Source organism: Folsomia candida, unplaced genomic scaffold (assembly GCF_002217175.1).
Source record: "Folsomia candida strain VU population unplaced genomic scaffold, ASM221717v1 Fcan01_Sc001, whole genome shotgun sequence".
Lineage (NCBI taxonomy): Eukaryota > Metazoa > Arthropoda > Collembola > Entomobryomorpha > Isotomidae > Folsomia > Folsomia candida.
Window position 1 is genome coordinate 11,643,403 of NW_019091193.1, and position 17,312 is coordinate 11,660,714.

Here is a 17,312-nt window from a genome sequence, read left to right on the forward strand (position 1 = left end):
CAAAATATGTTCGTACTTATGCTACATTTCTTATGAGCTATAAGCCTTGGTCTCGTTTTTATACTTATCATAATCGTACGTGCTCCACTTGGAAAAACACCCAGTAGACGTAAGTAAGTGAATACAGATCAGTGTGAGATTTAATAAGACCAAACATCTCAGAATCCTGAATGTCTTATTCAAATATCTGCTTCTTATTTTCAATTTCCATACTAATAATCCAATTATACCCTCAAAAACTTCAATGTCAGTCAATTTCTCCTGAAAGAAAAGGAACATTTTAATTGCGTTGTTTTTTTTGCAGTTTCCATTCAGCGTTTCATTCACATATTTAATAAGCAGATATCGTGCGTTCTCGTGGATAAATGGGAGCAATGAAATGATGTGATCTCAAAAAAATGTGGAAGACAAGAATCACGCTCGGCCTTGTAGTTTGTTGTATGCTGCTACATATACGAGTGTGCGCATATTTCTGTGTTATTATTCTCTTTCACTCTGTGATAATTAAGAAAGTAGACATTTACTCACCACACTCGCTTCATATTTTATACGGTATGATTGTCATGTCTGCCTCCGGGGTTGTCGTGAATAATGGGAGGAAGATGCCAACTCTTGAGCTGATGATGAAAAATAAACGAACGGTATGGTAAACTTCATTCCTACCTTTGCATCAGTATATGTGGGGGAGGAAGAAGGTACGTATGCGTCTCATTTCTTTATAATAATGTTGAACAACAGCTCATCGCTTGCCGACGGTGTGGGTATAATGAGAGGCGTGTGGCTTCAGAATATCCGTCGGCGATAAGATGAGTGATGACAGCAAGCCATTTATCTATAATCAATCCGCTTGATAAACATTTGCAGAATAGCGCTGTCACAGTTTGAGTGGTCGGTCGTCTGTGTAGACGATAATGTCGCATAATGAACATTATGAAATTTTAAAGATTCTGTAATTTGTGGTTTCTTTGGGTGAACTTGAAATGGTTCTTTTATCAAATTTTTTAGCAGTCATGCTGATTTCAATATTTCTGTGCTATTTACTCTGTTGTAAGTGTCTTCCGAATATTGCACGTATGTAAGTATAAATGTGTGTGCAAATAGGTTTGGGTCATGCTATATGTAGGCAGGGATGCTAAATATGTAATTTTGATAAAGTGAAAATATGAAGGCAATGGAAAACCGTGCAATCATCCAAATCGACAGCCGATTTGTCAAACCACAGGTTACACAAAATTCGGGGCTGCATTAATCCTACATAAGCTGGACGAACTCGGAATAAAATACTTCCCTCAAGTATGCAATTCTTACATTTCGTTACACTCTGCACATTTGCATATAAGAACTAAATGCACCACTAGAAATTGAGCACGGTAATGGTGATAATAGTATTTTTGGGTATCATAGATAATTAATAATAAAGTTGACACATGTCTGTAGGCTTCCCTTTATAACTTATTGACGCAATTGCTTACCAAATGAACTGCTGCATTCCACAACAATCAAGAAATGATTATCATAAATCATCGTTATGCTTTACGGTAAGTTTTGTACTCCAAATTTATTGGATGAATAACATTGACTGACATTTGAATTAAAATTCGGTAAATCCTTTGATGATAATTACAGTTTGCTTTGCATATACATTTGTGTCGCTGTCTTCACAAGATCCGCCGTGTCTTTGGCACAGCCCCAAAACAGCGTCAATCCGCTGCCCCCATGTCCATAGTTAGAGCACAAGAACTGAAACAGAAAAAAACAATGCCCACCAATTATTCCCCGAATTATTAACACATTCTCTTAGTTAGTTGGTGCTATGACGAGTGTGCCCAAAAGGGAGTGCATACTCGGAGCAAAGTTGAGGTTACTTTCAGCCGTATTAATCCAATTTCTTTTAATCCCATTTTAAACCCCTTCTTGTTTCTTTCCAACAAGATAAGTCCAACAACCCACCAACAATGAGTGTTGAGGCAAATTGGGAGGATCTACTCAGCAGATTGTTATATATGTACACTTCAACCTAAATGCATATTTATGAAATCTCAAGCAGGATTTTGCCCAGTTGTTGTACACAAAATAAATCTTACGGGTATCCTGTGTACATGTGCGCATACTTCATTTTGTTCTAAACATGCAATCCAATCTGTATGATTATTTGGTACATAGCAATGCAAATTACAAATATTAGACTGTCAAACCAAGAAAACTGACAAATGTACAGCCAAATAAAATATTTGCAAGTACGTATTTATGTATATATTATGTACTCTCTTTGACTGTACTAAAACCTAAATATACATTTAGGTTTTAGTAAGAGCTACACGACAAGATTTCTGCATTACTGGTTACTCCCCAGGATACCAAAGAAGAGTGTAAGTGCTCTCCCATCTAATTTCGCACAACATTGAGTGTAGTGTGGATTATAACAATGCTAACTTTAGCCCTACTTTGTCACTTTTTCCTTGAACTGACATATTACATATAGCACAAACCTAATAAGTCAAAATGGTCTGGGTGAAAATAATATAAATGCCTATGTACACAGTACACATCAGTATATGTACATATGCATACGTACACAAGGAGTGGACTTTTTCTAGCGTCGGCTTGGAAAGAAACTCGTAAACATTGTTGTTCCGTTGTGAAGAGAGAAACAGAGAAAATGTAATTTTTACAAATATAGGAGGAGGAGAAAGACTCATTCTTGCTAAAAACCACTTGACTCGTCCAACTTCAGCACCCCGATAAAAGAGCTTGGCTATCTACATATAGCACAAAAACATGCCGAAAGGAAGGCAAGAAAGTCTTCTGGCAACGAGGATGTGTTGCGGTTGTTTTTCTTATTAGCCAAGGAGTCTTTCTACACGGAAGGAAATGGGCAGTGGGGGGAAATGGGGCAAGGGCTGCAAAGTGAGTTGTGGTGCAGTTCTTTGTTTTTCAGGGTCTAGTGCCAACCAACCGGTTCACTTTCTTTCATCTTGACTTTCCTGCTCCCCTTCGCCGTCTTATTACGTGGTGGCTGGTGAGTTAATGCAAGTGTGAAATGGAAAAGAAATGTGCAAAAGGAATTGGACGTGAAAGTATGTTCATCATGTGAGAAAATGGAAAGGAACTCACCCAAGGCTTTTCCCCCGGATGTTGTATTACTTCCATGTCGAGACGCACGCTTGGCCTGCCAGGTCGTAACCCCACCCATTCTCTAATCAAAGGCGCATCCTGAGAGCAAATTATTTAAGTGAAGCTCTGAATAAAGACCTTCAAATTATTTATCCTATAACATTTACCTTTTGTGGTTTGTCAAAGCAAGAGCAGTCTCATTATGATATTTTTATAATTTGCATACATTCCTATGTACCTGTACTCATGCAGTCACCTCTCGTATATATTTGTGTATATATTTATGTTGTTTGTCAACGAAATTTGTACTATATATAATTCCTGCACAAGTAATATCCTGGAAGTGCATTAATAAATATACTGTTGCATTAATAAAAGTTGGAATAATTTTTATTAAGAGTTTAGAAACCAAAAAATAAATAATAAACAAACGAATCATGCCTTACAATACCCTTCGTAATTTACAAAGCGCAAAGTTCACTTTTAAGCACGAACTAAGCATTTCTGACAGTCTGTTGCTATTTTACACAATTCGTGATAATGAACTCGAGGTACAATACCTTCTGTGTAATATAAGGCAATGAACTAACTTAATTGTTAACAAAAAAAGGAAGTAAAAGTAAGTAGGTAAGTAGACTAGGAGAAGCTCAGCTTTAAGTCGTTTTTTGTCGTCAGAGACTGAGAAAAATGACATTAAACGAAAGGATTTTGTTAATGCGAACGATACTCGCTCAAACGCGCACAGTTGTCCTTCGGAATATTCAGCATGCAATGGTTAGCAAGCACTAACTAAGGCAAAGCAATTAGTGATTTATGAAAATTCTGCTACACATGTTAACAAGAAACGCTCGCATAAGCGCCTCAATTAACGGGACCATACGACGCAATCTGAATGACCAGATGGCATCAACTCGTTCATGACGCTTTTATAATGACTCGTACTGATTTATATGCACGCATAAAATTATTCTACACAGCGTACATTGATTGGCATCTTGAGTATAAAAAGAATCTGTAAACCAAGCAAGCAAGAGGAACCGTGCTAAGAAAACAGCAAACAACCTGCACACTTGGAATTATGGCAGCACACCCGGTTTTAATGAAAGTCGTATCTTCTTGATAGGTGGTGCAGTTCCAGTCTCCTTCATACAAATAGTTCTTCTTTACATATGTACATATATATAGTGCTTATTACTGCTTATACCTTCTTGATGTGTCCCGCCCAGGACGACTGAATCTTGACTGAAAATCAAGAATCAAAAATTAGCACATATGTATCGTACATACATCACATATCTAATCTCATGTGTATCCCTCCAGGCTCTACCAAAGCTTTGTTCACTTCCAAAGCTGAGGAGATAGGGTCATGCCTAGCTTCTATTTATGTTGGAGTAATAAGTAAGTGACACGACACGACCACCACAAAAGGCAGTACTGATGATGAAATTAATGCAAACTGGGTTTACAACGAGGTAAAGTTTACGGCAATAATAATAACAACAACACCCTGGTTTTGTAACTGGCAGCATAATAGTAATGAGCAATATAGGTAACCCAATCCGTATACCTGGGTATTTGCCCTTTAAACCATGATGATGGTTACAAGGGTCATAAAAACAAACGATGATACTTTGATTAGCTTACTTGGGAATGATATAATTTCCATCGTCGTCGTCATTAAGAATAGCCCATTTTATATCTGGCGAATTTACCTGCAAATTTGTTATCAAAATCAAAGCTTATAAATACATACACACATCTACGCTTACATGAGACGTAAAATCCACCTAATTTCTTTATGCATATACATTTGTAATTCTTTAACCTCTTCCCATGTTACGGAGGTAATGATGGATGATGACTTTATACTCCTCTCGTTTTTAAGTATTGCCTACGTATTTGCGTACAATTCAGTTTTGCTTGGAAAATCGATAAGTAATTACCCTAGCTCGTAAATGTAAATCCGAAATCATATAAAATCCACGCGAATGGATGTTCTAGATATGCATATAAAATATCTAATGTCTTTAAGCTTTTTAAAACCCTTTCAGCTATTTGCAACCAACTTCCCCATTTCTGTTCTGGGAAAATACCTTGAAATTGGTCCTATTGCGTTGTAAACTGCACAAGTTTTGAAGCCTGCATGACTATCTTCCTGCTAATTTTGATGAGAAACTCAGATTACAGAATCGTATAGTCTATCTCTTACTCTTTCTCTTAATTTGCTTATTGGAGTTTGTTCGTGACTACATATAGTCTGGTCTTGCATATACTTTTTGCTTATTGCATCCCAAATAAGACGCATGTACCTGGAGTAGAAAATCCAAAATAACAGAAAGACCTTTCTCTTTCTCACTCTCCGAAACTTTTGTTCCATTTGTTGGTATATGCACCTAATCCTACCTTTAGTTATACATATGTACATTGTATGCTTGTTTCAAAACTTTTGACTTTGACTCTTGTTTGAAAGTTGGTCATTTGATCTCCTTCTGTCTGTATTACAAGTAGTAATCGTATTAGAAAACTTTTCTTTCCCTTTATTATATTGTGCTATATGGTACATGGTACATGTATATACGTGTGGTACACTAAAAAAGAGCAACTTTAGTAAAATTACATCCATGTCCAATATCTTTTAATGCTGCGTGTTTTTTAGATTGCACGTCTCAAGCCAAGATATTCTTTTATCCTTGTTAAGACACTGTATTCTTAGCTTATTTTTAAAAAAAGAAGCTTAAAACACGGTTAGTCCACTAACCCTTATAATTTGTCCTCGCTTTGGCTGCACAGTTTCATCGGGAACCAGGTCCCTGGCAGCCAAACCAGTGCAATTGACCACAATATCATACGCCTTTCCCAAGGTATGCAAATCTTGAACTTTGGCCTTCAAAATTTGTCCTCCCCTCATTTTAAATTTGTTCAGCAAATATGGCAGCAATTTTCGTCCTTCGCAGGTAAATGTCACGAAGCCATATCCTTTCTTCAGACTTGGTTTTCCTAATTTTTGCAATTCTTGTTGCGTCAAGGAGCGGAACCCATACACCACATCTGACCAGTCTGGCACAGCAAAATCATCATCGGAAGAAACTCTGAAGCAGGGCAACATTGAGACCCCCATCAGACCTCCCTCTGGCGATTTCCAGGTGTCCCGAAGGAAATTATGAGTCTCCTTCGACCACCGGTAAACGTCATTTGCGGGAGTGGTGCCAAGAAGGTAAGGGCCTGATAAAGTGAGGACAGGATAAAAAAATTATATAATTTAGGGACGCTAATTCAGAATTCAGTGGTAGTTGACAATTCTGTGGTAAATAAATGTGCACACCCCAAATTCCTGCAGCACCATCTACAAAAATAATCAAATACGCGTTCTTTTAATGTACGATTTTTTTAACATACATAATATTCCCAATTTACGTACCACTGGTTGTCTCAGGAGTAAACTTATCAGATATTATTGTTATCTCAGCTGCTGGAAATTCATCTTGGATTCGAATTGCTGAGCTTAAACCGTTGATTCCACAACCAACGATTACAATTTTCACCATTTTATATTCTTATGTTCAGTGCTTTTATATTATCTGCTTTACAGTTTATACGTGAGTACAACTTTCTCAAACATTCACTTGACGATCGTACAGAGATAGACACAAGATGTTAAATTGTGTATGTAGACATGTGGAAAAACAGCGATAAGAATGCACTCCTCATAAGCAGAGTTAATGATATAGTTAGATAACATGAACCTCATGATCATCGATAACCAGCTGGTTAGTAGAGATGCAATTACCATAAATATGTATTTATTTGAAGGACTATATTCATGATCATTGAGATCTGTCTTATAATTACATACACATGTAATATGCAATCCAGAATATTCTTACAAAAATTTGAGACGCACCGGCTATAATCTACAATACAACGAGCAGTGTAGTTTAGCTCTTGGTGCTTTCTCCATGCAACTTTCTGCGATTTTTACATTTGACCTCGCTGCTGCTCTCTCTTGGAGAAAGTTTTCTTACTTTTACCTCAAATGCTTTTGCTCAAATGCAGAGGATGGCATTATTAGTTTGACAAGTCCGATGTCAAGTGTCCAATTAAATTAAGTTGTATTTTGAGTTTTGTTCTAAAATTGTCCATAAAACGATTAAATTAATTTTTACTGACAAAAAAATTAAATTAATAATGTGCTTTCTCTTATAAAACATTTCTCTTATAATCTAACCATGTATTTTTGTAAATAAATCATAAAGTATGCAACCTTCATATTTTTCAATGCATGTCGAATATAATTATTTCATCAGTTCTTGTAAAGTAGTTAAATAATGTAAAATTTGGAAAAACTGAAAATATGTAATTTGAGTTCTGCATAAACGTATTTCATAAGCCTTATAGATATGAAATAAATATGCAAATGTATATTTGGAAATTTTCTCAGCTATTATTGAATTTATCGAATTTATTTCTCAATGCGCAATTGCCATTTGGAATGGCAAACAATTGGGTTTTCCCAAGTGGAACGAAGCCAAGGATACGGCACGCTTTATGGCAGTGTGAGTGGATTCCTTTCATGCATAAGGTTCCTCCGTGGTGTTGGATGAGGGTCGGGAGAGAAAGCCAACCAGTGACTTTCACCGGCTAGCTGTGACTACTGGCATGCTTGTGTGTTTTACATTGATCATTTCATAGTCGGGCACCGCTCCATGCTAACATTTTCCATCGTCGCGAGGTGTCTATCCCAGAATTTGGGTCTGTCTGTTGAAGAAGAAAGAAAATTTAGCTCAGTTCTCAATACCGACTCAACCTGAACACTGACATACTTTCACCAATTGTCTGACCAGTACATAATCTGACTTAAAGTCCATACGAAATTAAACGTTGGTGTAAGTTCTTGAAAATGAGTTTCTACTCGACAGGATCACGTGTAAGTTTCGTAATTTATGAAATTTTAATTAAGTATTAAAACATCTGACATGTGCATTATTTGATGATACTTGATAGGGGAGTGTCACGGGTCCCACTGATTTCGACTGCGAAGCCGCATGCAAGAAACTCTACGATGGAATGAAGGGATTGGGGACGGAGGAAAATGTAATTGTTGAAGTTATTGGATCTCACACGAACGAACAACGACAGGAAATCAAGGACAAATACAAAACCATGTATGGGAAGGTATGTGTCACCCAAGTCTCCATATTATTTTACTCGTGTCTGAAGGATCGCACATACACAAATTCATTCATAGTCATTTGAATCGCTATTTTACAGTTTGGTTCCATAAATCGCGTGTAGAGTAAATTGTTTGCATTTAGTTCATTATAATGCATGCGATATATGGTAGATAGACTTTGTTACTGGGCATACTTAGCACGGAGAGACGAGTATTGATGATTCATCCTCAGCAGTTACGGTAGTATTTTATTGATCGCCATTATAGAAAGGCCGAGACGCTTACTACACTGTCTCACCGACAATCTTCCTCTGGAACAAATGCCTTTTTGTGCTAACGAAGGAAACGATGAATGTCATATTACCACTTGGGCCACACACTATTTCTGGCTGGGCTATGTTAAACTTTTGTGCTTGAATGAACCTACGACGACTTGTCAGTTATTTAGTGCACGTATGATGTCGCAGATTAAATACGCGACAAAGAAAAAGGTTCATTGTGAGTGAGGATGATTCATTCAATTATTGATCCTGGAAATTCCGTTTTAGGATTTCATGGGTTCTGTTAAGCTTACCACAGTCGTTTCGTCGTCGTCGTGGTCGTCATGAATTTCACGGCATAGGTTTGTTAGTTGTTTGTTTGTGAAGAGCCTTGTTATTGTCAATCGAGAGTAGAGTTATGGGCTCCCAGCCAGCTATCCAAAAACATCAATGTTCTCCAGAGACCTGAGGCATACATATGTACTCATCAAGAAATATTTAACAGTCGTCCAAAGAACTTGTCCAAACTTATCCACACTGAAAATATGTATCGGTTTTAATATAATTCAGTATTGATTACACAAAGTTAGGTCACAAAGTGTTTAAGTAAATGCCAGGTATGTACATACTTACATACCTATTTACATACTACATAGGTACTATAGATAAATATAAGTACAATACATACGTGGAACTGGTAGTACGCATAAATCATAATGCAATAAGCCATATGAAATATGTTTTCCAATATGGAATTACTTTCTACGTTTCATTTTCCATATTAACACAGGTATTAGGACAGGTGTTGTGGAATGCAAATTGAGTATTTAAAGTTTGAAATTCTTTCCCAATCCGAATCTAACAAACTTGAAATCATATATACGTGTATCCTACACTGGGTAACGGGATTCTGGAATTGGTTCAACCTTGATGAGAAAGTTCACAGTTTATGTGGCATGGAACGCCTGGTCAGGGTCATCTGGAGCCAGCCAAGATCTCCCGACAGACTGCATCCAGTACCTAAAAAATCGATGCAAAATGGGAAAACTGAACGAACAGCTTTTACTGTACAGACTGAATGCATGTATGGCAAAAGAATGAACACCATAAGGATTTAGGAGTCTCTCAGGTGTAGATATTGCAGGATAAATTTTATGGCGTCTGCTGATTTCTTCAGGTCTACACCAAAATGCAGGAGAAAAGACTACTTTAAACCAATGCGGTCTATCATGTATTTAGAGCTATATAAAAATACATAAATCATTGCTAATTTCAGGATTTATGTGAAGATTTGGAAAGTGAGCTGGGCGGATCATTCTCAAAAATCGTTTCTGCTCTGATGAAACCTCCAGAGGAGTACATCATTGAATGCGTCAAGAGCTCCATTGCGGTATGTTTTTATGTAATCATCGTGTTCACAAATCGCAACAAATTACAGATGGATATTTTATAGAAATATTCCGTAATATGACATTCCAAGCTGTATTTACCAACTTAACGGACACGCATATTTATGCAGTTAGAACATAGAAAGTGGCACTTGTGAAGGAGATTTTTTTTGTAAATGTTACCAAACCGTGTCGTCCAAACCATTCGGATCCAATCGTCTGAATTGGAACGTAGCACGATAGCGTGATAAGAAGTAGGCAGTAGTTGGGTGGGGCGTTCCGTTAATTCCACAGATAAATGTAGGACATTCGTTATGGTTAACATTTGTTACCATTATAGAAGTCATTGGATGGAAACTCTCATTTATCAGCCTCCACCTCAAATGTTCAATTAGGATGTGCAATGAATCTCAACTAATTAAATTAATTACCCAATTGGAAATTACACATGAAATTTTTAGGGGCTAGGAACAGACGAGCATTCTCTCATTGGGCTTCTCTGCGTTCGAACGAATGAAGAGTTAGAAGCGTTGAAGGTGGCGTATAAAGAAAGTACGGTCGCTCGCAATGTTACAACATTACAACCTAAATACTCATTAATCATGAAATAAATGTTGCATGTTGTATAATTTGTACCAAAGAGTACGGGAAAGAGATGGAAGAGGATGTCGCAGAAGATCTGAGTGGCAACATACGCGCCCTGATGGTTGGACTTATCAATGGAGGGCGTGACGAAAGCGACGACGTCGACGACGAAAAGGTTCAAGAAGATGCCAAGGTGGTTATTAATAATTAATTTATAACCGCAAAAAGTGGCGCATTGATTCACATAGTTTATTATGAAACCATTCAGACGCTGCTGGAGGCTAGTCAAGGGGCAGGAACGTCAGAAGAAGCATATCAATGCGTCTTCAACACGCGGAGCTATCCGCACATGCGATCAGTTTTTGATGCATACAAGGAAATTTCAGAAGGGAAAGAAATAGAGGAAACAATTGAGTCAGAATTTTCTGGAAGCATGCGAGATGCATACCTTGCACTAGGTACTTATAAATATAATGCTTACTGTACAGTTTTATTTAATGACTGAATCTTATGAAATACTGGGTTTAAAAATGCAAAAATGATTGTATAGTTAAAATATTCCGAAGCGTGGCCGGTTTTCATGCTGAACGAGTGCACACCGCACTCAAAGGGGCCGGAACCGATGACGAGACTCTTATTCAACTTATTGTTACCAGATCCGAAGTAGATTTACTGGACATTCTTGTCTGCTACCAAGAGAAGTATGCGACCTCTCTGGTTGATGACATTGCCGAAGACACGAGTGGGGACTATGGTTTAATCCTTCAACGGATTTTAAAGGGCACCGAGGAGGAGAATGCTGCCGAAGAAGTGGTCGTTGTTGAAACTGCAGAAAATGTTGAAAACGGAGACGACGAATAATATGTAAGTTTAATTTAGAAATCAAATACGTAAATCCCGAATAATGCCAAAAATTGTTACCCAGCCGGGAATCGAACCACGGCTCCCTTGAATTCATGTCAAGTGCTCTGACCTCTGAGCTACTAGGGCAATTAGTAACATTATAGGGACTTTTACTGATATTTGTCTGTGGCCTTTTTCTGTGAATTTCTACTTTCTTTTACGGTGGTAACGAACTGTTGCCTACCAAAGAAGGTTCACTTTTGGCCTACGATGGAAAGTTCTTTTTTATTCCGAACTAGGAATTTGTTTTGATTAACTTATTATGTAAGTTTAACTTATTTATTTAGCAAGTTTACATAAGTCAAGTATAACCATGTATTGCAGTTTCATAAAATATCTTAATTAATTAATCACCAGTATACCATATTTAAACTGTAGCTACGCGTAGTATTTACTTATGTAAGCAAATGCATACATATGTAGGTATTTGAATGCGTCATTTTCTTAGCAGGTACCAATTATCACTAAAATCAATATAGGCGACGGTAGTTTATAAATATTTGACCCGTAGTCAGAAAACTTAAGAGAATAAATTTCTAAATATGTATTTGTACAGATACTTAAATGGCATGCTAATTCATAAAGATCAACTATAATTAGGAATGTCAATTAACAGATGATGGTCACAGAAGAATAAAATACGGAATAAATGTTCATAACGTTAATAATTTCCTTGTTGATTTCAGGGAGAAAACTCCACAAGACGACCCTTGTGGCAATAGAAATTTTTAGATGGTAATGGCACATCTTCGCTCCATGTACTAGGTGCCTGCAAATGTAAAATGTAATTTAGTTTGCCTGCCTCATCTCTCTGTGATCACTATCATTGCATATTATGCTATACTGATTGGACTGCCTTGCAAAATCACTTAAATGACTGAACAGAAAAAAATCTATGGATCATCGTCGTTACACACAGCCAGCTAATTTTAGGTTCAATAGTATACTTGTTGGATTAGATGCATATTAACTATGCATATTGTGTACCAGTAAACAATTCTGTCAAGGGTTAGTCTCGCTTATATTAATTAATTAATACGATGCAATTATTGTACTGGATAAAATGACTGTGAGAAATAAAAATAAAATAAAACGCTTTTCCGCATACATACCTGATATGTATTGATGAACTCCTTTAACTTGACTGCCAACTCTGAATTTGATTTCACCAGTTGTTCCAAGCTATTTTATTCAAGGAATAAATATATTTAAAAACAATTTTTCAATCACAATTATAATAAATACAGCTTATATTAACCTGGAAGAGTCCCATAATCCATTGCTCAACATGCGGTCACAGATAATTTGATTCACCCCAGCGTCAAATAAAGGAATGCCAAAGTAACAATCTAGTATTGTCCAATCATCAAAGCGCAAATTTGTTTCTTGGCTGGTTCTTTGGTTCTTTTCTAGATTCTGATGATCTAATTCTGTTGTTTTGTCCAATACGGATAAATCTCCAAATTTCAAGTCTAACCGAAGTGATTCTAGCTTCTGCTGACGAGCATCAAACCCTTGTGGTTCAGATGATGTGCAAGTGGTAGTGTCATTTTGTGGACAATCATTAAATAGTTCATTCTCAATTTCTTCCTGATAAATTTTTTCGCAAATTTCGTCAGTGAAACCATTTTTGGGTGGAATAGAATTCGAGCTTCGGACCAAATGATAATCTTCTTCACTCAAGTTGTCATCTTCGTCGTTTCCTAAGGGCTCTTCTAATACATCTTCAAGTTTTGGTTGAACAACCAAATCTTTGTTTCTATTATCATGTGTAACTTGGTTTGTGTGTGCCATCGAGAATTTCGACCCACAAATATTTATCATGGTAATATATCCACAATTTCGTTCCAAATCAATAACTCGACTCAACTTGATAATGGCAGGATGTTTTGCCCATTTTGTGTAAATATTACTTTTCTTGTCATCATTCTTGCTCTTGTTTGAAAAAGGAAATGGGACAACGATAATAGACGATTCCCCATTAATTCCATAAGCCTAAAAAACAATGTATTTACTTGTGCAGTTCAGTAGGAATGTAATTCATAAGGGTTGGACTAAGAATATTTAAATATGATATGCTTACTTGTACAAATAAGGCAGAATGATTTAACATATCATTTAAAGTAAACAGTGCATTCGCACTTGGTATGACCCCTCCGTCATGACCCCACGAAGTTACCAAAATCTTATCACATTCACGAAGTTCTAGCGGAAGTTCCGAGAGAAGTGTTCCTGGGGGATAAAAATTTGCATTTCATTCAAACATTTTGCTATAAATTCGTGTATAATGCTTAGGTCAAACCTCGAGATAACAGCACCGATGTGGGCCCACTATTTGCAACTGAATACAAAAATAATTTAAACCAAATTGAATTTATCTGTGGAATTACAGGACCGAAGTGAGGAAGTTCTTCACAGCTTCGCAGCTCGACCTCATTACTCAAAGGCGCCATTGAAACCAATAATCTAGGAATTAATTAATTAAAAAGGTTAAATACCCAAAGACCTATCACATAGTAATGAAATATAATGGGCAAAAACTGTACTCGTAATTTTTCTTTAACAGACGACTGCATGTATTTCTATCCAAGTTCAGCAGACTCTCACATCTTAGGAGATCGACCTAAGATTCCACATTCCAGTCAGTCTTGCCGTTATTATCAGTTAATACAATAGCATCATCAAGTACAATGATTTCTTTAGACACTTACGGCCATCGATCCCATGGAAGGATTATTTCTCAAAAATAAAATCGTGTCTTTAAGTGTTCGGGCATGTTCGAAATAGCGTTGGGCTTCTCCTTCTCCTTCGACAATTTCTACGTTGTCAAGCTCGGTCAAAAAACTGTCTAGGGACTCGTCTGCCATCTTTCCAACTTCAAACATTGTTATTGCATGTGATTTTAATCCTTGGCTTAAATTCCCCATCATCAGAAACGCCGTAAGTGTTGAGTCATATAAAAAGGCAATGCGCTTAGAAGTGCCCACAGTGCTTGAGGGTGCAAAGAAGGAATTATCACTCGAAATGGACATGCTGGATTTGCTTCTTTCAATAGATGCGGATGACTTGGACTTATTTGTTGTTGCATCTGATGGAAAGCTGTCATCTTCAGCAACAGCGGATTCAAGCTCAACGAGGAGGGATTCTTCAGGTGCTGTGTATGTTCGGCTATTGCATTTATTTAAACAAAGATAAGTTATCATGTCATATAATAACATATCGGGGAGTAACTTGGAAATGAAACTTACCTTTTGATTTGAGACACATGAGTTTTCCAAGACGGATCCAACGAATTGAGGTCAACACCAGTTTGTTTCTTGTACGCAAATCCTAGTCGACAAAATCTGTGATTAAAAATATTTTTCAAAAACACCAAAATCATTAGTACATAGTAGTAGTAAGGATAAACTAAGTGTTATTTACAATGATACGGCATTTTTAATGTTTTGGACATCCATGTCCAAAACCGTTGCCAGCTCTTTCACTGTAGTGTGTTCGTCAATTGAAACAAATATTTTGTATAGAAGAGTTTCAAAGTAATCCCCAAGCACCTATATAGAAAATATAGTAATTTAAAAGGTTAGAGCCAATTTTGGTAAAGCGGTCATCTATCACTCACTCTATTCATCACGAAGCCTTCTAATGGCGGTACTACGATATAGTCATCATTGTCAATCGGAACATCAACATAAACTAATCCTTTTCTATACAAACTGTGGACGCAGTCATATTCAAGCGTCCCAGCTATCTGACGTCCATGGTCAACAATATTGTCTATTAGCACTCGTTCATTTGGTTTTATCAATGCAATGTCATCTTCGAGGATGCAGCCAGGCTGCACCAAAAACCAGGGCTCGATATTGATATCGATAGGTTTTGTGGGTAAAAGTTCCTTGACAGGCTTCTTTCGAAACAATTTTCTGCTGGATCGATGTTGATTCATTAGTTCGATATATTGATTTCTTCCGATTCCTAGTAGCCTTAAGCCTGCATATAAAACATTTTATATCAAATATTTCATATGTACATAATGTACTTTGGCTGGAGATATATAAAAATATTAATTACAATCGGCTGCTGTAAAATTTGGCAAAGAATCGTAGCTTTTTTCGTGTTCCATAGTTTTCTCTGCAAATAAGTAATGAAGTAACAGATTGTAAAAATTTAGGTAGATTAAATATTTTTTATTACCTAGAATACTTGAGTAGTATTCGAATGGCGTGATCCGCAGGCCCCTGACGACCTTGTCCGATAAATGATACGGATACAACATGAGCTTCTCTTTGCTGTAAGATACAATGTCTTCATAATATTTGGCCTCGTTCTTATTTATTTGTTTCACTGAAAAAAATACATACACATTCAGAAATGTTAGATAATTAACAGACTTTTAAGCTAACCAAAAGATTACCAAGATTTTCAGAATGTCTTAATTGGTTCCTGATACTATAAGCGTGCACAGCTGTAATGTAATAATAGAAAAAGTTTGAAATCGATTTAAGACATACATTCAACAACAATAATAAGAGACTAGACAATAAGAGACTAGACTAACAAGAATAATTTTGAACAAGCGAAATCTGCAAACCTTTCTCATATCCTTTTTGAGAATTTCCGAACACCTGTAAATGAAAAAATAATTTAGCACATTTCTAACTCAATTTTGCCAATACACTAGTTTCAATGTTCATTTTCTTCGCACGTACGCACCTCTTTGATTTTCTGAGGTGTTTTAACCCAGGCCAAAGATTTGCTTATCACGGTCTCCACCTCAGGCGAGAGGTCCATTGATACCCATGACATCGACTGGGACATCATTTTCACTGCTTTTCCTTTACAAAACTATTAAATTATTCGGCCTCCAGATGATTTTAAATCATCATATTGAATATGTCGTTCTTTCGCGACTACTATCAATTAATTATAACATTGCGATGAGAAATTATCTGTGCACTTCATCACAAGTAAATTCCGACTTGTTGGATTTTGTGGTGGGTGGGGGATAGTTGTCGAATAGACGTTTCTATAAATATTTTTAATTTTCTCCGAGGAACAGGGTGAGGAGAAAGTCGACTAAATGACTGCAAAAGTCTGCTGTTGACAAGACTGATTAGAGAGTGAGTTCGAATGCTCACTTCCCTCAACGGGAGGCAGTTTGAGACAGGAAATTCTCAACCTTCTCCCCAAACCCAATTTCACATTGGAATTGTTAAACTGTCCAATATTTTTCGAAATTGCATAAAAAAACATTTCGGAGAACAAGCAATTGTGTATGCAGTCAATCATCCATTTACATAAACCTGTCCCCACAAACAAGGTGAGATGCAATGGAGCTTGAAACATTGCTATTTTTTATGAATGAAATATTTGGTAGACTACATAATGCAGTATAGAGAATTGGTAAAAACGAAGGAAGGTGAGTTAGCCGGAAGTGCAAGGAATGTTGTTTGTGTGCGTTCGAGCGTCATAGTCTTGGTGAAAGGGCAGGAATTGAGAGACAGGCCGATTTGCTCAACATACACACACAACTAACTAACTATATGCTGACGATGATGGTGAAAGTTTTTGCTTGAATGTGATTGCTGAAATATGAGGCTCACAACATGAACGAATTTAGTTTATGTCGTAGCAGTTGGCAGTACAGTGAATACATTATGGATTGGATTGGATCGGCATTTATGTAGCTATCACCTATGTACGATATGGCCCTGCATTCGTATTAGAGTCACTCCACCGGTTACCTATGTCGGTAATGGTCTCTCGATTTGTATATTTCGTGTTGGCGATGAAAGTAAATATAAAAGCTTTCACCCAGAATGGAAAATGCAGGCATTTCATTCGGGCATTTCTCCCTGTGAGAACACCAGTGCAAAAATAGCGATTGCTTGAAAA

At 36.9% G+C, this 17,312-nt stretch overlaps 3 protein-coding genes across 3 annotated transcripts; 1 reads left to right on the forward strand and 2 right to left on the reverse strand.

Annotated features, from left to right (window-relative positions):
- Window positions 1-1,526: 1,526 nt before the first annotated feature.
- Window positions 1,527-7,383, reverse strand: LOC110841606 (D-aspartate oxidase). Its single transcript, XM_022087290.2, has 8 exons — window positions 6,533-7,383; window positions 6,437-6,457; window positions 5,873-6,336; window positions 4,759-4,826; window positions 4,319-4,356; window positions 4,177-4,256; window positions 3,115-3,213; window positions 1,527-1,740 (listed from the first exon to the last, which is right to left on the reverse strand). Exons 1-8 carry the CDS (start codon window positions 6,657-6,659, stop codon window positions 1,621-1,623), a joined length of 1,017 nt encoding a protein of 338 aa, XP_021942982.1. The 5' UTR covers window positions 6,660-7,383; the 3' UTR covers window positions 1,527-1,620.
- Window positions 7,384-7,749: 366 nt separating this feature from the next.
- LOC110857357 (annexin A13) lies at window positions 7,750-12,536 on the forward strand. Its single transcript, XM_022105962.2, has 8 exons — window positions 7,750-8,038; window positions 8,116-8,286; window positions 9,821-9,934; window positions 10,394-10,484; window positions 10,574-10,710; window positions 10,786-10,975; window positions 11,068-11,381; window positions 12,107-12,536. Exons 1-7 carry the CDS (start codon window positions 8,012-8,014, stop codon window positions 11,376-11,378), a joined length of 1,041 nt encoding a protein of 346 aa, XP_021961654.1. The 5' UTR covers window positions 7,750-8,011; the 3' UTR covers window positions 11,379-11,381; window positions 12,107-12,536.
- Window positions 11,627-16,543, reverse strand: LOC110857344 (protein FAM91A1). The gene is made up of 15 exons (XM_022105955.2): window positions 16,131-16,543; window positions 16,009-16,042; window positions 15,832-15,882; window positions 15,612-15,761; window positions 15,489-15,548; window positions 15,040-15,407; window positions 14,844-14,971; window positions 14,669-14,764; window positions 14,132-14,588; window positions 13,967-14,043; window positions 13,723-13,886; window positions 13,504-13,652; window positions 12,679-13,415; window positions 12,533-12,602; window positions 11,627-12,189 (listed from the first exon to the last, which is right to left on the reverse strand). Exons 1-15 carry the CDS (start codon window positions 16,236-16,238, stop codon window positions 12,103-12,105), a joined length of 2,736 nt encoding a protein of 911 aa, XP_021961647.1. The 5' UTR covers window positions 16,239-16,543; the 3' UTR covers window positions 11,627-12,102.
- Window positions 16,544-17,312: the final 769 nt, after the last annotated feature.